Source organism: Verticillium dahliae, genomic scaffold, assembly GCF_000150675.1.
Source record: "Verticillium dahliae VdLs.17 supercont1.16 genomic scaffold, whole genome shotgun sequence".
Taxonomy (NCBI): Eukaryota; Fungi; Ascomycota; class Sordariomycetes; order Glomerellales; family Plectosphaerellaceae; genus Verticillium; species Verticillium dahliae.
The window spans coordinates 354758-378986 of record NW_009276935.1 but is presented as its reverse complement, the minus strand read 5'-3'; the positions used below and the strand labels follow the sequence as shown (position 1 = coordinate 378986).

Here is a 24229-nt window from a genome sequence, read left to right as displayed (position 1 = left end):
TTTCGCCAGAGGCGGAGCCTTTGAATTACAATGCAACGGGTATGGAGTCGATGCATTGGCAAGCATTCACTGTGGTTAACTGGTTATCGTGTTGCCATCAGGATATGCACTTGAATGTGTTTTGTAATCAAGTGCCAGTGTCTACAAGCAAGTGAACTCTTCGCGAACATAATAAAGACGTGTCTCTTGGTGACCATTCCCACCGAGCGCTCAAATCACGATGAACTCAGTCACCATGGCTGCTAGCGCATAAAGAAGAGACTTTTCCAGACCTTTCTCCTGGAACAGCTTCGTATCCTGTTTCTGGGCTATGAGCTTCGCGGGGAGCTCGTCTCGCTCTGATGAGACCCCGACGAGAGCTTCTTCAAGCTTGCCGTAGGAGTCAGCCCCTTTGATGGAATCAACCCCTCTGCTCATTCCGTATCCACGGGCAAGCCTGCCTGAGGGAACACCTCTCCAGCAAGGACCAATAAGATCTTGTTCAGCTCGTGTACTTCCTCTATCTCGGCTGCGAAATCTCTGAGGTCTTCAGATGCTCGTCACTGTCAGTCTAGACATTGCCTGGTGTGCATTTTTTGAGCCCTTGAAAGTGCGCTCTACGGTGCGCAATCCGTCCGCCTTCTAAATTCGACAAGTCATCGCCTGTACGAGACACCAAAAGCTGGTAAAAGCATCACTCGCTGTACCAAAGCGTCTAGTTAACCATGGTAAGTGAATGGTAAGAAGCAGAGTTGCGTTTTAGACTTCACTGCAGCAATGGTGATGATTGTTGTGCAAGCAACAACTGGAAGCATCAACACAACTCGTGGGTTGTAATCGTAATATATGTACATTCTAAAGTGAAAGCACCCACTTGCAGAGATTCCAAGTGCCCCGCAGCGCCGCGTGGCCCAATACTCATCAATGCCTTCTGGTACACTTACGCTTGGGCGGGCCTTTCTGAGTCGTAAAGCTATCCGTCACTCCAAGGTCGCGAATACGTCCGACGAGAAGCTCGAGAATACGGTATCCCGCGCCAGCAGAGTATCCCGGGATCTCATGACCGGCCAACTGCACCTCGTAGTACGTGACGCCGCGCTCATGGCCCCACTGGCCAACCGTACCGGATTCGCTGAGACGACCGGTGTTGTATTCGGGGTGAAAGGGCACGTAGAAGGTCTGGTCCTGCGGGTAGCTCTGGAAACCCTGAGCACCGTTCCAGGTGACGTTCTGCAGGGCAAAGAGGGTACCGTTGGGGGGAAGGAGGAAGTCGAGGCGGCCGACACCGATGATGGTGTTGTTGGTGTGCTCAATGACGCGCTTGAGAACATCGTTCTGAGCGGGTGCGAGAGAGGTGTCACTGGCTTGAGAGGACGAGTCGCCGCCGCCAAAGACGTTGTTGGGGGTGCACTCGAACCAGTCGACGTCGGGGGCGTTCAGAGCCTTCTTGACGTCTGCGCGGTTGAAGTATATTTGGGCACCGGGGGGAGCATAGTCGCCCTGGGACAAATGATCAGTGTTTTCTCGGTTAAACTGGTTGGCAGCAATGTCTTACCTGGTTGGCATTGTCGAGCTGGGAACTCTTAAAGGGGCACGTGTCGGTGATGTGATAGATGTTGAAACAAGGATTCTGCTCAATAGCTGCCTGATATGCTAAATCAAAGATGTCGCATGTGTAGTTGCCGGACATGTCCGCATAAGGGTCATCCAGGACTGGGAAGGGCCCTGGAGGAGGAGGAAACGTTCCATAGGTGTCAAGGTAAGTGGAGTAGTTGCAGGACTCGTGTGTCCACCGCAAAGCATCAAGATATGAGTCATTGAGGTAGAAAAGATTCTGCCAATACTCGATGAAGGGGAAGATGACAGCCTGCTGATGAAGGGTACTATCGCCGAGAATGGGGTCGTTGATAGCGACTCCGCCGAGCTTGTAGTAGGTGTCGTCAGCTGCCGTGATGAAGGCGTCTGCAATGTAAGGGACGTAGTAGCCGGCATAAGATTCGCCAGTGATGTACGTCGTGACACCATGCAGGTCAAATGTCTCGATAAAGTTGCGCCAGAACCCAATGAACTGCTGACCGAGCTCGACTTCGTTGGTAATGCTAGGGATTCCTTGGCTGTAGCCAACTCCAACAGGCTGTTCGATCCAGATGACATTGGTCCTATCATGACGTGAGCATGGCTGTTGCAGAGATTGTGCTATCAAAATGCACTCACAGGTTCGTCCAGCTGTAGGAGTTGGGAGTGGGAGCAAGCGTGCCCTCCTGCCACAGGAAGGGTCCATTCTCGGTCAGGAGCCCAATAAGCGAGCTACAGCCAGGACCACCATTCAACCTGAGCCGATTATGTTAGGTACGCTCAGCCAACGGAAGGCGCCGGGCTTACCAGATTACGACCTCATCGCCAGCCTGGGGGTTCGTGGAGGGGAAGAACCAAAAGTAGAGTTCTCTCTCCTCGTTAGGTGACTGGGAGATGGGCAATAGACCAGCGTACGACTCTCCAACATCGAAGGGGACCTCCGGGATGGCAGTGCCATCTACAACGAACTTTTCAGTCTTTTCGGTCAAGAATCGGGATTTCTCACGCTTCGGCAGTGTTGGCGGCAGCGGAGGCGCGACCTGATGCTTCTGGTAGTTGCGCGGGAGCCTGTGGTTGAACGCATTCAAGGCACCCTGGTTGAACGCTGCCTGAGACAGAGTCCCCAGAGTGAGAAGGACGCCAAATAGCACGAAGTGCATCTTGAGAATGTCGCCTGACTAGTCAAATCTCTTGGCACAGGAAGAAGCTAGGACTTCAGGGGGTTTTATACCAGGTTGCTCAGAGTTTCACGTCATGACTACCGACCGACTTTGTGCGACTCGGAGCACGCCTGGCGTCATCTGTAGGTGCTACCACATGACGCAGGGTGGAAGGCGATAGCAAGCCGCGTCCAGCCGTCATATTGTGCCTCGCGGCAACGTGGCACCATGTGCTTCGAAGAGCTCTGGTAGTTCTTTGTTCGTAATAAGCTCGCGGGCGCGAACCCGCACGGCATTCGGCAACGCCCTGGCTCGCCTTACTATCCCCGTGTACACAGCTTCCTATTGCCAATCGCGTTTAGTGTGCATGTTACGCGGCATGCTGCTACATGTAGCTTGGCGATCGTCGTGCCAAGTCTGGTGCATCTTGCATTGACATGCAATTGGCGAGAGCCCATTCGTTGTGCATCAAAGGCGATGATGGCACGACAGAAGCCGACTGAGCCGGACTGCGGGGCGCGGGGAGCTAAACGAGGCACTGTCGTCGAGCACCCCCCATGTCTTCCTCGTGTTCTTCTAGAAGCTGGCATCCGATGATCCTCAGGTTTGTGGCTACTAGGATTGCATAGGGACACAAACATCAACAGCAAGTGCGGCGCCTTGGTCTTGATTGACCGACTTGATCAATCAAAATCACAGATCAGACGGCTGATCGCTGCCTGCCTGTTCTCACTGTCGACTCGACAACTCATCCAAATAAAAGCGAGGCTGGTCCAATGGCAATTATTGGCTACCCAGTCTTTCTTTCTGCTCATGCGGCCCGCCAGTCAAGGGATTGATAGAATTTCGTCAGTCCTAGCGACCAATGTGTTAGTGGACAATGTCGAGGCAGACGCCACCGTGTGAGACTCGCTTGTTGGCAAGATAATCTCAATGGTTGTTTCGAGTTTGTTCCCCTGACAGTCAATAGCCGTACCATGCTACCTTCTAAGGGGCTAAAGAAATTGGATGCTGCCATCAGTCAAGAAACTTTACAATAACATTCTCCACCTTCCTCAGTTTCGCTTGGGTCTAGATCATGATAGTTCCCGGGGAGGTTCCGAAACTTTTGTTAGTGCACCTTATTCCGTTTAGATCCACGATGGACGGTCCTGTAATCTCGGTGTTTTGAGGAGGACATTTGATCCCCGCCTTGCTCGACTTGACATGACTAGCCGAATCTTGAGAAGTGACCACTCCACAGGATATGGTTCTTTCATCTCCTGCTACTGCGAAACAGCCTGCTAAAATATGAACAGTGTTCCTTTCTCTCTACATTACTGGCACGGAAATTGGGGCGATCAACCGGAAAGAAAGGGAACACCACTCATCCGAGAGAGCCATTACCGTTATGTGCCAACTCTGGTGATTGTGCCTACTCTTTAAAGACCTGAGCACGATCAGCAATGGAGATACATCCGGGTTGAAGAACCGAAAAGATTGCCGCCACCAAAGCACGGAAATGCCTCTAGGTTAGAGATATGAGGGCGGTGTTTCGGGTTGCTGCAAGCAATGGCTAGTGATTTCCACAACGTCGACTCTACCAATCGACGCCAGTATGTATTCATCCGAATATATGTGGCAGAGGAACGCGGCCATTTGAGGCCCGTCATCGACTTGGTATAGCCAACTTCTGTTATGAATGATTAGTGCCGTGCTGTCAGAGCGTTGTTTAGAACAGAGTGAAGGGGTCTTCCACAGGGTCCGCAGGTAGTTAGAATATAGGTATGGGATAGGAATACATCTGAATTCTGGCCCTCCGCAGCTTTGGGGGGCCCTCCGCAGCCTATATATATACGTTCTCTCGTGACCCTTAGCCCCTGGCCAGCCCCCTGGCTTGGCAGGCCCTGGACGGCTCCGCAGGGTCCTGACATATACGCAGGACCTCTTGTCAGGCGAGACCGAGGTTCATGCCCGTCAAGTTCCAACTTATTCAGTGCGCCACTGTTCAAAGTGAACAGCCTCCCACCATTCAAGGTTTCAGTCCACCACATTCACAAGTCGTCGACATCACCTGAGTGCTGTGATGCTTCAGCCAACGCCCAGCAACGGAAGTTCTTGACCGTGGAGAGAGGCGAGGAGCCGAGGGAGGATGTGAGACAGTCATGTCGTTGGGTCACTTCAAATGACGTTTGTACCTATGTGGGATACAGCAACTGATCTGGAGAGGGAAAACACCGCGTCTTCCAACCGAATCGCCCGCGCCCACAAGTACATTTTTTTTTTTTTCAAATTTCCGAACACTGAATGTTTGACGCACGAACTTGTCCTCGGAGGTTTCCAGTCATACCATGTCTATTGCGAACATCCGGCGTACACCAAGATTTGTCACTCAGATTGTGTCACGTGCCGCCGACAAGACGAGGGTCAACTCTGGTCAGACGACAGCTTCACACCCGGTCGCCGAGCGAAGTGACTAGTTCCCGCCGAATGAAGTACCGGGACATCGCCCGGTACATTGCCCGTGGATAAATCATCCTCACAGTCAAAGCGTGATTGTACCATAGTCAGCTGATCTCGGGTCATTTCCTGGAGAACTGCGGGGTGTGTCGCATTTCGTGGGGAAACTCATGTCAGGCCGGAAATCCGGGGTAATGCCCGGCGCAACCTACACACCAGTAGACTGTGCATCGCTATAAGTTTAACTGATCGTGAGCCTCAGAGAACTGCCGTGGCACTTGCAGTCACCTCGCATCACTCTTCCCTGGTCAGAAAACTGTCTCGGCTTTCACAAGTCTTTCGCGACCATGTTCCTCAAACTCTCGGTCCACTGGCTGCTCCTGGCCACAACCCTTGTCAGCGGCGTCGCCAAAGCATCATGCAACTCCATCAAGACATATCCGGTCCCAGATGGGGTAGCGCGCAAAGCGTCGTACGAAGTCAAAGTCCGCTCTCCTGGCGGTGCCTGGCACGAGCTCGAGATTTACGAAACCCGGCACCAGGAAGTCAATGTGACGACTGGCAGGACCGCAACCTTCACTGGTTCGCTGGCCTACTTTGACTTTCAAGGCAGGGTGGAGGTGGCCGTGTCTTACAAGGCCGGTGCTATCACCAAAGCTCGCATCCGCCCCGATTCATTCAACATTGTGCCAGCAGTTGACGGAGACTCGATCGCCTTCGCGTTGGACAAGCCTAAGAATTTGGTGGTTCACGCGACCGAGAATGTGTTTGATGTCCTGCACCTCTTCAGCAACAGCATCGTCGACGAATCTGCCGCCAAGAACGATACAAACACGCTGTACTACGGGCCGGGCTATCACGTCGCCAAAGACCCGATTGTGGTCGAGTCGGGAAAGACCTTGTACGTGGCTGGCGGCGCCGTGCTCAAGGCGTCAGTCAGCTTCGACAACCAGACGGGTGCCGCGCTCCGGGGCCACGGCATCCTGTACAAGTCGAGCTCGCACACAATCTCGGCGTGGCAGAGCAAGAACATTTTGATCCAGGACATCATCGTTTTGAACCCCGGCCACTACACGGCCCAGATTGCCGAGTCGGACGGCGTCACGGTCAGCGGGCTGCGGTCGTTCAGCGCCGTGCAATGGGGCGACGGTATCGACGTCTTCAGCAGCAAGAATGTGCTGATCGACAATGTCTTCCTGCGAACATCGGACGACTCCATCGCCATTTACACGCACAGGTGGGACTTTTACGGAGACACGCAGAACGTGACGGTCCGAGACTCGATCCTCTGGGCTGACCTTGCGCATCCGATTAACATTGGCACGCATGGCAACTCGACCAATCCCGAGACCTTGTCCGGCCTGACATTTTCGAATCTCGACATCCTCGACCACCGGGAGTTTCAGATGGGCTACCAGGGGTGCATCGCCATCAACCCCGGCGACAGCAACCTCGTCAAGGACGTGCTGATCGAGGACGTCCGGGTGGAGGACTTCCGGCACGGCCAGCTCATTACCATGATGGTCATGTACAACCAAAAGTACAACACGTCGCCGGGACGCGGCATCTCCAACGTGACGATCCGAAACCTCGACTACAAGGGGACCAATGCCGGCACCGCCATCATGACAGGCTACAACGAGACGAGGGGTATCGAGTCGATCAAGTTTGAGAACCTCACCATCAACGGACAGGGGATCAACGACAAGATGGCCAAGCCGGGCTGGTACCTCACCTCGGATTTCTTCCCCATGTAACGTACATGATAAGCGAGTGGCGCAAACAAGCGAGTGGCGCACGGGACCGCGACTACGCGACTTTCCCCATTCAAACGCGCTTTTCTCTACTACAAACAATGGAGTCAGGAACCCAAGAGAGCCAATTGATCCTAGCCATTCGGGCTATCCAGAATGACCCAAATCTCAAGGTCCGAGCTTCAGCTAGAATCTACAGCGTCCCGGAAACGACACTTCGTCGCCGGCTCAACGGCCGGTCCTCACGACGCGATACCACGCCCAAATCGCGGAATTTGACAGATCTGGAGGAAATGACAATTGTTCAATATGTCCTGGACCTAGATGCGCGATCGTTCCCTCCGCGGCTTCGTGGAGTGGAAGATATGGCCAATCGACTGCTCGCCGAGCGCGACGCGCCCAGCGTCGGGAAGCGCTGGGCCTCTAACTTCGTAAAGCGACAACCGCAGCTCCGGACGCGTTTCTTTCGCAGATACGACTACAAGAGGGCCCGGTGTGAAGATCCGGAGATCATTCTTGGCTGGTTTGCGCTTGTACGGAATACAATCGCGAAGTACGGCGTCGCGGAGTCGGATATGAACAACTTCGACGAGACCGGCTTTATGATGGGCATCATCTCGACAGGCATGGTCGTCACCAGTGCAGGCAGGCGTTCCAACACGAAATTAGCCCAGCCTGGAAATCGGGAATGGGTTACCGTGATCCAGGGCGTCAATTCCCAAGGCTGGACGGTCCCCCCATACATCATCGTTTCTGGCAAATACCACCTCTCGACCTGGTACGAGAACAGCGCTCTACCGCGAGACTGGGTGATCTCCACGTCTGACAACGGCTGGACCACTAATGAGAGAGGGCTGGAATGGATTCGGCATTTTGACAGGCACACCAAACCGCGCTCTTCAGGCAAATATCGCCTCCTCATCCTGGACGGCCACGAAAGTCACCACTCGACGGACTTCGAACTCTACTGCAAGGAGAACAACGTCGTCACGCTCTGTATGCCTCCTCACTCTTCTCATATACTCCAACCTCTGGATGTTGGCTGTTTTGGCCCGCTCAAGCAAGCGTATGGACGGCAAATCGAGAAGAAGATGAGGGCCGGTACAAGCCACATCACCAAGGAGGACTTCTTTCCCGCAATTTTCGCGGCATTCCAGGAGGCAATGACGGAAAGGAACATCCAGGGAGGTTTTCGAGGCGCAGGACTTGCTCCGATTGACCCTGAAGCCGTGATTTCCCGACTGGATGTAAAGCCACGGACGCCGACACCTGTGGAGCGGGGTCGTGGAACGCCTGAACCTTGGGTTTCTAAGACGCCAAACAACCCGACTGAAGCGAGCTCTCAGACGGATTTCATCAAGGGCCGAATCTCCCGTCATCAGAATAGCTCGCCGACATCTATTTATGAAGCTGTCGACCGGCTTTCGAAGGGGGCGCGGGGAATCATGCATCAGATTGCCCTGCTCAAGTCTGAGAACCGGATCCTTCGAGAGGAGAATGAGATACTCAGCCGGCGTCGAAGGGCCAAAAAGTCACGTCTCCGAAAGGGAGGGAGCATGACGCTATCTGAGGGACAGGATATCCAGGCCCAGAAGGAGGTGGATGCGCAGGTGAGGCAGGAAAAGAGACAAAGTAGCGGTCGCAAGTCGAGGACAAAGGTGAAGGAACGGCGCTGTGGTGTCTGCGGCAAGACAGGACATAACGCACGAAGTTGTCAGATAGTAGTGAAATTGTCTGAGGAAGGCGATTCCGATTGATTTCAATTGATTCCAGGTGTTTTGGTCGACTTATTGGGGGTGATAGTCGCCTGGTTGTGGTGTTGCGCGCCACTCGCTTGTTTGCGCCACTCGCTTATCATGTACGTTATGTCAATGAGCACGTCAAGAACCTCACGTTCAAGTAGCGGATAGGCCTGCGGCGGGTACACTGTGTTTCAATCTGCGGGATGCGGGGATTGGTCAATCTATCAAGAGCTCATAATCATCTAATTCATACACGTTGCTCCACCGCTCTACTGCGCTGCTTTTGTCGCCTTGCCGAGCTTCGTCTTGATCTCGGCAATGACAGCCGCCGTGACCTCCTTGGTCGTGGCCGAGCCGCCGAGATCAGCAGTGTTGATGCCGGCCTGGCACACGGCCTCGACGCACGCCATCAGCTGGTCGGCGGCCTGCTTCTCTCCGAGCCACGTCAGCATCTCGGCGGCGGTCCAGAAGGTGGCGACGGGGTTGGCGACGCCCTTGCCTGTGATGTCGAATGCGGAGCCGTGAATGGGCTCGAACATGGAAGGGTTCTGGCGCGAGGGGTCGAGGTTGCTGGTTGGCGCGATGCCGATGGAGCCAGCGAGGGCAGCGGCGAGATCGGAGAGAATGTCGGCGTGCTGTTACTGTTCATAATAGATTCCTAGCAGTGCGGCAAGGGGTTGGAATGCTTACGAGGTTGGTGGCGACAATGGTGTCGAGGGTCTCGGGCTTCAGGACCATCCTCGTGGTCATGGCGTCGACCAGCATCTTGTCGACCGTGACGTCGGGGAAGTCCTTGGCCACAATAGCGGCGACCTCGTCCCACAGGACCATGCCGTTCCTCTGGGCGTTGCTCTTGGTGACGACGGTGAGGAGCTTGCGCGGCCTGTTCTGGGCGGTCTCAAAGGCGAAGCGCATGAGCCGCTCGACACCGTGGCGCGTGAAGATGGACACCTCGGTGGCGGTCTCCCAGAGCTCGCCGCGGTGAGAGCGGCCGCCCTGACCGGCGTACTCTCCCTCGCTGTTCTCGCGGATGATGACCCAGTCGAGGTCGCCAGTCTTGCAGTTGCGCAGGGGAGACTGCGTGCCGGGCAGAACACGGGTGGGGCGGACGTTGGCGTACTGCTGGAAGGGCTGGCAGATGGCGAGACGGAGACCCCAGAGGGAGATGTGGTCAGGAACATCGGGAGCGCCGACGGCGCCGAAGAGAATGGCATCGTGCTTCTTGAGCTGCTCGAGGCCGCCGTCGGGAATGTACTTGCCCGTCTTCTTGTACGTCTCGGAGCTCCAGTCGTAATCAGTAAAGTCAAGGTCGAACGAGTCGAGTGTTTCGGCGAGGGCCTTGAGCACCTCCACACCAGCATCCACGACCTCCGGGCCGATGCCATCGGCGCCCATGGAGGCGATGCTGTACGACTTGCGTGCGGGGACGGCGCTGGGAGACATGTTGGCGTCGAAGGAGACTGACTACGGAGGATACTGTGTCTGTGTGCTTGGAGGGTATCCGTGAAAGTGGTTCGACAGTGGAATGTTTGGTGAGGAGGTAGTTTAGACGGGAAAACGTATTGAACACGATCTCTTTTGTAATGGTTGATCGTCAATCGTCCTCCTGACAACGACCGGCACCAACATGAAGTTCCGGGGACCGCAATTGCGGGGGAGCCGGACAACGTGCGGAGCGCGTTGGAGGTGTGGGGATGACGGGTCCCGCAGGAAGAAAAGCCCGCGGGCAAAGAATACCCCGTGGCCTATCCATCTTCCGCCTTGCGGACATGGCGAGAGGTCAGCTTTCAAGAACTGGCTGCCAATGAGTTGCCTGTGCAGTTTGTTTCCGCGTTATTCCACCACAAATGCGTTTGCCCGGCCGTCGGAACATGGTAGCTTTGGCTTCAGTAGGTCCACATTCATAGCTGATTGCCCAGGCGCTGCGCTGCACGTTTCGCCCCCCAAGTTCCCAATAGAACATGGTTCTCGCTATTTATGCCGAAAGTCCTGTCCAATTCATTTTTCAGGTAGTTGAACTGTTTTGGCCGTCAAGGCAGAGACGAGTCAATCGACACAATCACAATGCTTGGTGGGCAGTACTCGAACATGACAACAATGTCAACTTGGCCCCTGAGACCGAGGACCTCGTGGAATTTTCACCTCACCACTCTAATGACGTAGCAACTTTCAGCATTCAGAGCTCATGCCGAAACGTAAGCGGACATTTGATGGAAAACTCAGACCAGATATCGAAGCGGAGGACTTTGCTGGCTTTGACAGGATCGGATGTGTCAGTGCCGCTTGCAGTGACGGATCACGTAGCGGATCGAGAAAATGCCGAGTTGAAGCTTGACTTACGAGGTCCTTAAAAACGCTGCAATCCTCACACACACACTCTCGGGGCCGCGTGGGTGACTTGCGCCTAGTGTATATGAAGTAGATCCAACCTGACCAATCTGCTGTGAATGAGGCCGTCGTCGCTGTGCAAGATCATCTGGACCCCTCCACAATGTAACACCCAAGAGACTCTGTCCGGGGAAGCGGACCAACCTTGTGAACACAATGAATCCCTAATAGGCAGGAACCTGCATAACCTCAAATCATGACATGAGATTATTTACAGAACATGAGGGTCTGATATGTCAATACGCAACGCTCTACCCCAGATGCAGATGGATAATTCTTCGCCTCAACAGGCCTCGCCATGACAAACTCGGCAACAAACCATGCATGGTGATGCATACCCACCACAAAATATTCTTCGACCCGGGCAAATCAAGCTGCGACGAAGTCGACCACTCGCCCCTCGAGGGCCTAGTCGAGGACAGATCGTCTAGCCCCAGACATTCCCCGCACATGCGGTCCCGAATCCGAAAAGACTTTGGAAAAGACTTGCACCATGACACATGCTTGTTTTACACCGCCGGTAGGTGGATGACTCGTCCGACAGGGGCTACCCCACGAGCCGGCCCCCAACTCCCCGCATCAATAGCACGATGGATCGTCTCCGAAGGCCGGGGAACACGCCACAGACGAGCGGCACACGGACGAGTCAACCTCCGCAGAGACAGCCACGCCGAGCGCTGATTGAAACCTCCCAGGTTCGCAGTCCGGGGTAGTCTGCCTGCTACGCAACTCGTCTCCCGCGCACCCCAGGATCATGTCAACGAAACTCCGGGGAAGCTCTGATCTCCGCCCCAGGTATAAGACATTGCCCATCCTCCTGGAATCTGGGGTTCTTGCTCCTCGGTCAGGACGCAGGACAACTCGGCTTCCAGTCTATCGCCTCCAGTTCTCATACCATCCCTTGAGCCCGTCATTCTCCCACCCCTCCACTTTTCCCTCCGTTGCCTCTTCAACATGTCTTCAGAGAAGCACCAGGCTGCGCTGCGCGACTCCGACAAGCCCATGGACAACTTTGTCGAGGCCTCGATCATGAAGGGCGATCCCGAGGACGGCCTGGCCCGCGAGGGCGCTGATTACTCTGGCGCCGTCAAGAAGACGAGCCCCGAGGAGATTGCCCTTGTGCGCAAGCTTGACTGGCACATCATGCCCACGCTGTGGTCCATGTACTTTCTCAACTACGTCAGTTGCGTCCGCAGTCTTTTGACCTGGTGTGCGAACTAACACTGTGTCTCAGCTCGACCGAAATGCCATTGCCCAGGCTAGACTTGACGGACTCGAAGACGATCTCGGTCTTGTTGGATCGCAGTACAACACGTGCATTTCCATCCTTTTCGTCGGGTCAGTTTCAAAGCACTCAAAAACACCTGCAAGAACCACCATTGCTGACTTTCCCAACAGCTACCTCCTTATGCAGGTCCCCTCCAACATGCTCATGTCGTCCAAGTACGTCCGGCCATCCATCTACATGGGCGTCTGCATGATGACCTGGGCCGTCGTCTCCGCCTGCACTGCCCTCGTCCACAACTACGCCGGCCTCGTGGCCGTCCGCTTCTTCCTCGGCATCACCGAAGCCCCCTTCTACCCCGGCGCCCTGTACATGCTGTCCATCTTCTACACGCGCAAGGAGATCGCCACGCGCCTCGCCATCCTCTACTCAGGCAACATCTTCGCGACGTCCTTCTCGGGCCTCATCGCCGCCGCCGTCTACAACACGGTCAGCGGCAACCACGGCCTCGCCGGCTGGAAGTGGCTCTTCATCATCGAGGGCTGCGTCACCTTTGGCGTCGCCATCATCGGCATGTTCACCCTCGCCGACAGCCCGCTGACGACGCGCTGGCTCACGCCCGCGCAGCGCCAGCTCGCCCACGACCGCATGCTGCGCGACACGGTCGGCCTCGAGGAGAGCAAGGGCGCCAAGGCCGGCTTCATGCAGGCCGTGCGCGACCCGCGCCTCTGGGCCCTCTGCTTCATCCAGAACATGCACCTCAGCGCCTGCTCCTTCAACAACTTCTTCCCGACCGTCGTCGGCTCGCTCGGCTTCGACCGCACCATGACCCTCGTCCTGACGTGCCCGCCCTACCTCGTGTCCGGCATTTTCGGCTACCTCTGGGGCATGTCGTCCGGCCGCTTCAACGAGCGCACCTGGCACATCACCATCGGCATGGGCATCGCCATTGTCGGCTTCGTCATCTCGTGCGCCACCATGAACGTCGCCGCGCGCTACGTCTCGTGCTTCCTCTTCGCCGGCGGCGCCTACTCGATCAACTCAATGGTCCTCGGATGGGTCTCGGCCACGCTGGGCCAGACCCCCGAGAAGAAGGCCGTCAGCCTGTCCATCGTCAACGTCGTCGCCAACGCCTCGTACATCTACACCGCCTACCTCTACCCCAAGAGCGACGGCCCGCGCTACCTCACCGCCATGGCGAGCAACGCCGCGTTTGCGTTTGCTTGCATCGCCGGCACCTGGGGACTGCGGTTCTGGCTCATTCACGAGAACAAGAAGATGGACCGCGCGGGAAACACGTCGGGTATGCGCTTTGCTTATTAGCACAGCTCTGCATGCGTGGCATCGGTCGTATCACGGGGTTCGTGGGGATTTGGACGATTCGTCCGGCTGCCGATGTTCACCTTGCGCATGTCATGCTTGGATAGAAGTACTGCGAGGATTTTGAAGATTGGAATAGATTTAAAGGCGTTTTTCACTTGGCTTGATTTCATGAATGCTGGTTGCGTGTGAAAATGGTGGCAGCGATGCGTAGCCCTGCTGCTTGACGCTGTGTTGGTCTTGACATGGAAGTAAAGCCACGACGCTTGCCCTGACTGCCCACTCTGTGTGTTCGATAAGCGAGAAGCTCTTTCGCTTGAGTTTCGAATTGGCGCCTCCAAGGTCATCACTCGGTCTTGTATCGCTCCGCCCTTACCGAGAAATGTATTCGAGTGTTACCGTGGCCGTCTCGATACGATAGAAATAGGCATCGAGGTCGAGACAGCTCTATTGATAGCTGCGCTAGCCTCTGAAAGTATCGCTTAGAATTACAACTATCGTAGATATGACCAGGTTGGGTCAATAGAGGAGTCAAACTGTGCCGCCGCCATGTACGGATAGTCAATAGCGCCGAGCGAGTTTGCGAACAGCTGATCATACCAGACCATTGACTCTTGCCCTTCCCCGGGCAGCAAGTCCTGCTGTGGGAGTGCAAACGGTCCGCCTGCTACGGTTGCGGACATTTGCTCCCCACCAAGACCGGACGTCGTTGTGCGACCTGGCCCGCCGGGCTCTTGCTGAGGAGCTCGCATCTGCCACGCGTCTGGGTTGAGGGGAGACGTGGTCGAGCCGGCCGGCTGTCGCCACTGGAGTGGCTCGCCATGGTCATTCCTCAGCGGCCTGCTGTCGTGATTCCTCTCCCCAAAGAACAGGTTGTCAGCTCCGTTCTCTCGCGTGTTCGTCGCACTAGTGGATGGATCATCAGGCATGCCGGAAGAAGTAGCCAGTGTGGGCGAGAAGCCCGTACTCCGACGAGGATGGGCAGAAGCCGGACGAGCAATAGATGTGGAGTCAGAACGGCGGCTTCGACCTGTAGAGTTGCCCTGCCCTCGAGACTGCTGTTGCGAGGTTGGGTGCCGCGCACCTGGCGGGGCATTACCCGGCACGGGGTTGGGAATGGTTACCTCCCGCACAGCCGCAGTCAACTCGTCAATTGCAGATAAACAGTATTCCGGCCAAGCTGTTTCTCGAGCAGCAATATGGCGGAGCATATCCTTCCCTGCTTTGACATGTCTGGATGAAAATTTGTCAGTTAAGCATTAACAGGTAATCAATAGGAACGACGAACCGCAATGCGCTTGATAATGGTAGTTGCCGCTCAGATGCCGCATAGATCAGGATGAAAGAACTGATCCATATGGCGCCTGTGATCGTAGGCCAAAGTATTGGGTCAGACAAGGCGTTCCCGTCTTTGCTCTTGGTTTTATGGCGAGACTGATGTTTCTTAAGAGCGATCAAGATTGATCTGGCTGCGAAGATGCAGTTTTGGAGGCCTGCACAGTAGGAGCCACTGGAAGGATCGGATGCCATCATCGGTCGATTGAGAGAGATCTTAGACTCAAATTTCAGTAACGAAAGGTAAATGCGATGGCCAGGAGAAAGTGCTGGCTCCGTGTTGTCCTCACCGGGCTGCTCGCCGTCGCCATCTTCATCTTCAAGTGCATCGTGAATCTCGTTTGACCAGCGGGCCATTTCTGCTTGGACGTAGCTTTCATGCGTTGGTGTGTCGTCGCGGCTGGAAACCGACTTGTTTCGCAACTCAAGAATGAGACCTCGTATTCGTGCATGCTTGGACAAGTATGTGAGGAGCTGCAGCCGGTTGTCTTCGGTCTCCACGTGTGTCGAGTGTATTTCCTCCCCTGGGTAGCAAACATCGACATCATCATCCTTGATATCGAGCGGGAGACCCAGAGACTGGGAGAGAAAGCGTTCGTTGCAGTATATCGACCAGAAGACACGACGTCGAATGTGCGCTTCCTGCTTTGTGAAGAATGGGTATCGGGACGGGCAACGGTGAAGGCCAAGGTGAAATGCCATGCGTACAATCAAGCCTCCAAGGCGGGAAGCCGCATTGAGTCGGAGCATGGACATGAGAAACAATTGGATGCTGAGTGCTGCTTGTGTCGCGTGCAGTGAGGCTGGCTGGTAGAGGGCAAACTGGGACGCTGACATGGCTTCCTCAATCGTGTTGAAGACAAGTGACGGCGGAAGGGGCTCACTGAAGGGAGCCGACTGTCTGCTGTCTGCCAGTGATATAGAGAAGACGGAACGAAGTATTGATTGCTCGAGATGACTGACGGACGATATGCCGCTGTTGCTGACTTTCTCGAAAATGGCCAGGACTTCAGGTGCACTCAGGAACGGCAGGGTGGGATGCCATGCTTGGAAGTAGCTTCTGGACCAGGTGACGAGGAGCTCGAAGCTCGGCCATGACTCTGTAGATCCCGCTTCGGAAGCGACTTCATGATCTTTCCAGAGATATTGCTGGCCTCCATCAGGAGAAGTCCGCCCTGGTTGGAGCTGATCGTCCTCTCCTGGTACAAGATGGTTGATGCCTGCAGCGCTACCAGCTCTGGATGCAGATTTGCGTGAGAGGCGGAGGTACACGCCCCGGATGAAGTGGATGCCACTGGCACTACCAACGAACCTTGAGGTATCATGACGTCCCGTGTCTCGCATAAGGCCATATTCTCGAGCAGGCGGATCGACAGCTTGGGAGAACTTGCGCTTGCGTGACTGGTTGAGGTGTGACTGGGCAGGACTTGGTCCGAAAGTACCCGACTCGGAGGAGGCGACGGGAGACTCAATGCCTTCCATGTCGACTACGACGCTGATGTGCGATTCCAGAAATCCAAGCGGATTTGAACTCTTCCGACGGTAGTTGGAGGGCCCAGGCTAAGGACCACAGTCTCCGTCTTGCAGTCTTTGGTGGAGGCGATGCCAAATCGGCGGATCTGGAGCCCTTGTCGCTGTTGGACACGCGACAAGCGCAGCTCTCAGGCCTTCATTCCCTCTGCGGCATCAAGCAAGACGATTGATAAGATCCTGGCGGCCGAGTGGATGTCGAACAGGGTTTGTCATTGATGTGCAACCGGCAGACGGCCAAAGGAATATCGTGCGAGGTAAGGCAGGGAAGGAATCGTTGAAGTCGTCCAAGAGACGGGGGTTGGTGCAGCACCCAGACGCATCCAGCTGGCAGCACGTGATAGGCATGGCTGTGACGTGGGACTCGGACCGCCCAGCCAATTGTTGGCACAGACTTCCTGCATGGTGCGGACAAAGGAAACTCCGGCGACCTCCCCATATTCCCCTGAAATCTTCCCGCCTCCGCACTATCTTCCGCCCGGACCTGACTTTCTCCTGCCTCAAATACAGGCGGACTGGACTGCCTGGATCCCGCCAAATCCTCCAACCATGGCGGACCCTAGATCCAGCCAAGAAGGCATTACCTTGAGCCCCATAGCGTGTGAATCCTGTCGCCAGCGGAAGCGCGGGGTATGTTAACCACCCCATGTCGTTCTCCTCACGGAATCCCCTGATCTACCGCCAACCAGTCTTACCCCTGGCCTGGTCGCTTCCCCCAGTATGCCCCGGGAATGAGGTACTAGCAGCTAATGATCTCGACCTTATCAGTGTGACCGAAAGCTGTCAGTTCATTCTTTCTCTGAACACGAAATCCTCATCTGAGGCTCAAAGGCAACAACTAACACAACACTCTTCCTCCCGCAGACCATACTGCTCCCAGTGCCATGCACACCCTTCAAAATGTCATTACCCTGAGAAAAGCAAACGGTAAAACCTTCCTCGGATTCTAGACACGAGTGTACCAAAACTGACGCCTGTCAGGGGAATCCCGTTTGGCTACCTAACAAAGCTCGAGAACAGGCTCGCAGAAACCGAATCAGCCCTCTTTCGAACCCTCGCCAGCATCGTAGACAGCCAGTCCCTCGAAGCAGCCATGGCGGGGCCCGCTCCCTCGTCGAGTTCCTGGACGCCAAGGCAGAACAAAGTCGACCGCGTCACCGAGTGGGACAACACACCCCTGCGGACAAGCGACGACCTCCTCTCTTGGTATCAGTCAAAGACCTCGGCGTCGGGAAGCGCGGCGAGGGCAGATGAGATCCCAGTCGATCCAGCCATCCCCCGAAGTGTATCGCCAACCATCGCATCTCCTTTGCCGGACGAGACCTTGATGGACATCACGCAGTTCACAGCCGCCGAGGCGGATGCAGGGGCCGCGATCGACATGCTGTCAGAGTATGATGGTAGTACATACTCGGAAATGGGCATGAGCAAAGCAGAAACGTTGGCCAAGTCGAGAGACAACCTTTACTTTTGATGCAGAATTCCCGCGCGCGTGTCGCGAACAAGTCGAGTCCACGCGCGCGCATGCTAAGAGGACTTGATTTTGAGGGAAATGATGGGTTCTGGCTTAAAAGGCAATCCCTGGACCTACTGGCTCCCGTGGCGCATGAGATGATGGATTCACGATCCCTGGGCATGTGCTAACCCTCATGCTGTTGCCGAGCTCCCACGAAAGCCCCGCTGCATGATGTTTGCTGGCTGCCAAAGGTTTCTTTGAGGCCCCAACCTGGTCTATACGATACAAGGGCCTTTTGAGAGCAGTTCCCCATACGCCAAGAACTCTGGATGCAGCACCAGAACTTTCCAGGGCCATGACGAAGGCTGCCCACGGCCACAGGGGTTGACCAATTCTTGCGTCTTGCTTCCCATTGACTTTCACGGATGGTGCACGCTGCGCTTCGATTCCCGTTAATCATCATCACCTATTACATTGCCTTCTATGGAAGGCGCCAATGGCAATGCAATCCGGGCAGAAGCGCACACAGCATCCGACTTGGCCCTCGTCAACTTCACCGACACATCGTATCGCTTTAAACCACCAAGATCACGGTAAATGAAGCGCCAAGCCTCGAGACGACCGCAGCCAGTCTTGCCTGAGACTTTGTCGAGGATGGCACCATGATCTCCCACATGTGGGCTGCCGCCGCTCAACCTACCAACTCTGTGTATGTCGTCTTGTCCATGACCGTCGAGGGTTGGTCTCTCAAAGAAAGCCGGATAGTGGAAGGGTCGGACAGACGACAATGGGCAGGGATTTGTGACCAAGTTTGTGGACGGCGATGAAGCCATTTACATGGAAGTCCTGTCAGAGACCCCATCTCAAGGAATTGGGACAGACCACTTTCAACGGGTCACAGCAGGCATGACGGTCTGGCTGGCGTAAACACTATGGAATGTCATGTTTGAAGACAAGCAGGTATGATCCAATAAAAATCGAAAAAAGGAAAATGTTACGAAAATGCTCGTCTAGCTTAAAAGGAGAGTCTGCCCGACCTAAATGCCGGCACCAGTCGCCTCAACCCCTTTCTTCTCGGGCTGGGCCTGTCCTGCTCTTCCTCCTCCGCCGCACCGCTGTCCTTCATGATATTCAAGAAAACCATCTCCAAAGTGCCCATTCCAACAGTATAATGGGCGAGCCCAAGGTTCACCTTCTGCTCCTCCAGCGTCTCCATCAACCTTCTCACCGTGCTCCTCCCATCAGGCGAAGGCCCGGCCCCGACGGGCATGACGAACCGCACCTGTCCACCAAGGCTGGCCGCGTCAAAGGACGCCTCCGGGAACACCTGGTGCACCCAGGACTCAATGCTGTGCATCTCGCTGCGCGTGGAGCCTGGCGCTGTTGTCAGGACGAGGTGGACGTCGTAGACGTTGCTGTAGCGCTGGCGGAGCTCTTGGCTTGTGCCGATGGCGAGGACGCGTTTGGACATGATGGCCACGCGAGTCGCAAGCTCGTCTGCTTCTTCCATGGAGTGTGTCTATCGTCGACATTAGCATCTCGTTTTTGGCTCGAAAGGCTCGTGATTAGCTGTACCGTCAAGAGAACAGAACGTCCTGGCGTAATGGATGACAGCATCTTCCACATCTCGCGCTTCGCGATGGCGTCCATTGCGGAGCTCGGCTCGTCCAGAATGAGAACCTCGGGGTTGCCTGTGCGACTTGTTAGCGTTGGATACGTGAGCAACGAGGAGTCGGTATACCTAAGAGTGCAATCGCGAGACTCAGCTTCCTCTTGTTGCCGCCAGACAGTTTATGTGTGAGACGAGAGGCATGCGGCGTCAGCCCCACCCTAGCCATGACAAAATCGACATCGCGCTTCATGTCTTTGATGCCCTTGATGCGGGCGTAGAACTCCAATTGTTGCCTGGCCGTGATTTTGTCCAGAGCATCGAACTGTGGACAGACTTTGATTCGTTAGCGAACGCTCCATAACCCTTGCCAGAAACGCCAGACGTACCGCCAATATGCCGCCTCGCAGCCTGCGTGTCCTGTTGCACATCGAGGCCCTGCACGAAGATACGGCCCGAGTCAGGCACCATTTCGCCGCGCATCATGTTTGTCAGGGTCGTCTTCCCGGCACCGTTAGGGGCCGAGCAGTGCGATCACGGAGCCCTCGGTCATGGCCAGCGACACGTCGTCAACGGCGCGCTTGCCTTTGAACGACTTTGAGACGTGCTCCACTGAGAGAAGGTTCTTCTCCGAACTGGCTACTCGCATGCTCTTCATTTCGATATCCTGCGGCGCGCCGGAGACGGACTCTTCGCTGTCGACGAGCTTCTTCTTGCCCCATGGCATGGAGAAAGTGTTTCTTCCGTCGAGCCATAGCAGGAGGGGGAATAGGTAGAGCACCTGGACGATGAGGAGAGCGAGGGGACCGCCGTATGCGTTGAATGACCCTGGGTTGGCGATGAGCTTGAAGTCACGGCAGGTGACAAGCCAGACGTTGAGGCCGACGACAAGGGCTCGGTAAAGGTTCATGATGGGGAATAGCAGGCCTAAAGAATAGGAGACGGCGTCGATGACGAGGTTGGGGTGGTCGAAGCTGGGGTTGTCGATGGCAAGCTACATGGTCAGCAAGAGAAGACTCACGGAGAACGTGCCAACGTACCGAGAAGCTGACGATGGTTACGACAAACGCAGCAACCATGATGCAAACGGAAAAAGCAAAGGCGGCCAGCTCCGCCACGGTGTACAGAGAAATGATGTAGCACCACAACATGCTCGCGATGCCATAGAGCCACATGATCGGGAATATGAAGGCTGGATGGTACCAATTCTTCACATCCATAGCCAAGGCAAGTGTGCCGAGCGCGGCGACGATGGTGACTATGACGATGTCGACCATGATGTAAGAGACCCAGAGTGGGCGGGGACGGACGTTGTTGGAGTACTGGAGGGCTCGGATCTTTTGAATTCGTTCAAACGCGGGATAGAGGGCGAAGAAAGCAGGGTAGACCGAATGCATGAGAGCAAGGAGCTGGTGTTGTCAGCACAAATCACAACAGATGAGAGGCGGAGCACCTACAGTTGCAGGAAGCTGGCCTGCATCAGCGTCGACCTAGGAGTAGTATCAGTACGTAGTTAAAGAGATGGTTGATGATACAAGGATGATGACGAACAGGAGAGGAGGTTGTGAAAAATGCGAGCTGTATTTCGATGGGTACTCCGCTTCGTGCCTGGTTCCAGAGGCTCTGCATCGTCACGGGCGAGTCGTAGCCGAGCTCAGTGTTGTAAGCGATTGTTGGTTTCGCAGATCCGTCGCCCATGTAGATCGCACCGAGCAGAATACTCGAAGCATTGTCGTGGACACGCTTTAAGAAACTGTCGTAGTCATTCTGGAAAATGTATTTGGAGTCAAAGTCCGTCGTATTAATCGTTCGACCGATGGGAAACTTGTCGACGGCACGGAAAACACTGTCTCGTGCCGACTGTGGGCCAATGATCATCGAGACATCTCCCGCTTTCTTATTTCCGTAGTACGATAGAGTGACGGCGGACGGCAGGTCGAAAAAGGATGGCTCAAAGTCGCTGCAGGAAGGCAGCTCATACGGGACGGTGTTGTAGTCCATGTCTGTCGATTTCAGCATCGAGGTGAAGGTTGGCGAGAACGGCAAAGCGATGACTAAGGCCAGTATATACCACCAGTAATTGCCTCGCAATATTGTCAGACGCTTGATCGTAAGTGCCATGAGCTGCTGCAGGAACGTGGTGCTTGTGCCGGAGGATAGCTGACCATCAGTTGCCTCGCCACTTATGGTCAAGGGTGCGAGATCAGACAGGCCTGTGCCCCTCTTTTCGAGCGCTTCGGGCTCGTTGGCGACGCGAAGGAAAACTTCTTCAATGGTCGGACCGGTAACCAAAACGTCAGACAGTCCAGTAGCCTCGAGTGATGAAAGAAGTCTGGTGGCAGATGTCGAGTCCGGAACGGTATAAATCGTCTCGCCCTGGTAGACAGCCATCGGGTAGCTGGTCTGGGGGACATTGTTGACCTGGGGGACGCGAACACGGTACCCTCCTCCGTGCATGTTCTTCAGCTCGGCTGGCGACCCGTGGCATTTGAGGTGGCCGCGCGAGATGACCACAACCTGGTCGGCGAGGACCTCACACTCGTCGAGGAAGTGTGTCGTCAGAATCATGGATCGCCTCGACCGCTCGGCAAGGACGATATTCCAGATGGCTCGTCGAGAGACAGGGTCCTATTCATGGTTAGTTCGGATTAATGAGTGCCAAGACAGTGTCATCCTACCATGCCAGTAGTCACCTCGTCCATGAGGCAAATGGTGCTTCCTCCAGCAAGCATGCATGCAAGTTGCACCTTGCGCTTTTGCCCTCCACTCAGGGTGGCAACCTGGCTGTTCATTTTATGTCTCAGATCACATGAGTCGACGAGTTGTTCCAGCTCTGCTGTTGTTGCCGACCCTCCCTTGATCATGTTCCAAATGTAGGCATGTTCGAAAACAGTCAACTCCCCCCAGTGTATGTTTCGTTGCGGGCAGAAGCCTGATGTCAAAGTCAGCGGTGCTCAAGTTCGGGACGAGGAGCGATAGGGCTTACCAATCTGTGACGATGCGGCGTTGATCTCGATCACCCCGCTCGTGGGTTTCTGCCTTCCAGTGATGAGGTCCATGGTTGTTGTCTTTCCTGATCCATTGATACCTAACAGGCAAAGGACTTGTTGCTTCTGACTTGTAAAGTCCAGGTTGTCCACGGCAACAAAGGGGCGGTTCCGGCCGCAGCAGAAACAGCAGCAGATGCGCTTCCAAAGTGGGGAACTGTACTTTTTCGTCAGGCTCTTGACCTGTAGGGCTGTCCCATTATCTGCCTGGCCTCCTCCACTGAATTTGCGACCCTTGTTGCTAATTCCCTGGGTCCATCTCTCGATGAGGATGGTTGCCAAAGGAAAGGCGACAATGGTGAACACGAGGTATCCAAGGAGTGTTCCAATAGTGGCCATTTCAATCCCCATTTCAACCTCCATGTCAATTCCGTTCATAGGCGCTGATGCGAAGATATCGATCGGCCTTCCGATTCGTTCAAAGCGAGCCATCAGGTTGAGAACAATGATATAGCTGCAGCTGGGAAAGACGATGGAGAAGCCAATGGCGGTTGATGAGTCGATGGGGTACTTCAATGTGTCCATCGACATGGCATAGACAGCCATGCCAACGATGGCGGCGACAGCGCAGATGGCGGAATATCGAACGGTAAATGTGGCACCAAAAACACAAGAGCTGGTAAGGGCCAAGCCAGTAAGGACTTGCCAGAGGATGGGGATTCCTGCGCTCGAGGATGGAAAGAGGAGACTAGAGAAGACTGATCGAGTTGGTCAGTTGGGAAGGAGACTGGGAGACGTGGGTCACTGCCAAAACTGACCTCCACCCATGATGATAAACGAAGGGAGATAGATAATGTTGAAAGCAATGAGGTAGCTCACGACGCGAGCGGCAGCAGCACCACCGCCCATGACATCTATGAGCTGTGCCATGCCCGACTCGCGCTCGTCGGCTATCATGCCGACCATGTGATAGACGAGAGAGAGCATGCTGATGAACACACGACATTGAGCCCCGAAAACATGCCGCTGATGAGGTCTTTGCGCCTTTGGGTGGCATCATCATCCGGTGTCGTCCGCGTATACATGAACATATCCGGAACGGTCGTCGAGTTGGTGATGGCCTGATCCACGGCAAGCTGCAGCGGAGCATAAGGATTCTTTGCCGCCTTGTTCGACTTGAAGACATTAAAGCCGGAGGGGACTTTGGAGGAACTGACGCGGAGGGTATAGTTCCACTGATTGGCGCCGTTGCTGCTGAGGGGGGAATCGTTGAAGGTGACGGCGGCGTAGCAGTCTGTGCGGCCGTTGATGTCTGTCGGACACTTTTGCTCCAGCTCGTCGTCGCTCTGTAGGACCTGCACGATCGGCTTCCTCGTGAGGGAATCGGTGATGGTCTTGATGGCTGCCGAGACATCGCTACCTGCGTCGGCGGACTGGATGAAGAAGAGTTTCGCGTTGTTAGGGATGACGTCGGATAGTGTCACAGCGGGTGACGGGCTGCCGACGCCAAACCTGTTGCCTGATGATGTGGACTTTTGGAGTCCCAATGTCAGAGAGACAACTAGAATAGGAATGACGAGAGCTCGTATCAAAGTCGAAAGTAAATGTCGCTTTAGTGTAATGAGGAAGATCTTGTTGGTCAAGGCCTGGGTCTGTCGGACCCAGAGCCGAATACCTGAAGACATGATGACAGCTGCAGAAAGCAAAAACCGATGCAGAATGAACTTCAG

General features: G+C 55.1%; 7 protein-coding genes across 7 annotated transcripts; 3 read left to right on the top strand and 4 right to left on the bottom strand.

Annotated features, from left to right (window-relative positions):
* Positions 1 to 635: 635 nt before the first annotated feature.
* On the bottom strand, positions 636 to 2714 carry VDAG_07306 (carboxypeptidase cpdS; the record flags this gene model as incomplete). The annotated part of the gene is made up of 5 exons (XM_009656211.1): positions 636 to 694; positions 924 to 1479; positions 1535 to 2138; positions 2194 to 2310; positions 2362 to 2714. 5 exons carry the CDS (start codon positions 2712 to 2714, stop codon positions 636 to 638), a joined length of 1689 nt encoding a protein of 562 aa, XP_009654506.1.
* Positions 2715 to 5500: 2786 nt separating this feature from the next.
* On the top strand, positions 5501 to 6910 carry VDAG_07305 (glycoside hydrolase; the record flags this gene model as incomplete). The annotated part of the gene is made up of 1 exon (XM_009656210.1): positions 5501 to 6910. The coding sequence occupies one exon, from the start codon at positions 5501 to 5503 to the stop codon at positions 6908 to 6910; it is 1410 nt and encodes a 469-aa protein (XP_009654505.1).
* Positions 6911 to 8918: 2008 nt separating this feature from the next.
* Positions 8919 to 10092, bottom strand: VDAG_07304 (tartrate dehydrogenase/decarboxylase; the record flags this gene model as incomplete). The annotated part of the gene is made up of 2 exons (XM_009656209.1): positions 8919 to 9284; positions 9340 to 10092. 2 exons carry the CDS (start codon positions 10090 to 10092, stop codon positions 8919 to 8921), a joined length of 1119 nt encoding a protein of 372 aa, XP_009654504.1.
* Positions 10093 to 11991: 1899 nt separating this feature from the next.
* VDAG_07303 (vitamin H transporter) lies at positions 11992 to 13585 on the top strand (the record flags this gene model as incomplete). The annotated part of the gene is made up of 3 exons (XM_009656208.1): positions 11992 to 12216; positions 12272 to 12375; positions 12436 to 13585. The coding sequence occupies 3 exons, from the start codon at positions 11992 to 11994 to the stop codon at positions 13583 to 13585; spliced, it is 1479 nt and encodes a 492-aa protein (XP_009654503.1).
* A 491-nt stretch (positions 13586 to 14076) lies between these two features.
* On the bottom strand, positions 14077 to 16399 carry VDAG_07302 (uncharacterized protein; the record flags this gene model as incomplete). Its single annotated transcript, XM_009656207.1, has 4 exons — positions 14077 to 14815; positions 14871 to 14946; positions 15208 to 15559; positions 15626 to 16399. The coding sequence occupies 4 exons, from the start codon at positions 16397 to 16399 to the stop codon at positions 14077 to 14079; spliced, it is 1941 nt and encodes a 646-aa protein (XP_009654502.1).
* Positions 16400 to 16996: 597 nt separating this feature from the next.
* VDAG_07301 (uncharacterized protein) lies at positions 16997 to 17921 on the top strand (the record flags this gene model as incomplete). The annotated part of the gene is made up of 3 exons (XM_009656206.1): positions 16997 to 17077; positions 17137 to 17165; positions 17429 to 17921. 3 exons carry the CDS (start codon positions 16997 to 16999, stop codon positions 17919 to 17921), a joined length of 603 nt encoding a protein of 200 aa, XP_009654501.1.
* Positions 17922 to 18918: 997 nt separating this feature from the next.
* VDAG_07300 (ATP-binding cassette sub-family A member 9) lies at positions 18919 to 24184 on the bottom strand (the record flags this gene model as incomplete). The annotated part of the gene is made up of 11 exons (XM_009656205.1): positions 18919 to 19422; positions 19479 to 19594; positions 19645 to 19837; positions 20051 to 20439; positions 20534 to 20849; positions 20970 to 21002; positions 21064 to 22140; positions 22191 to 22444; positions 22499 to 23257; positions 23318 to 23435; positions 23501 to 24184. 11 exons carry the CDS (start codon positions 24182 to 24184, stop codon positions 18919 to 18921), a joined length of 4443 nt encoding a protein of 1480 aa, XP_009654500.1.
* Positions 24185 to 24229: the final 45 nt, after the last annotated feature.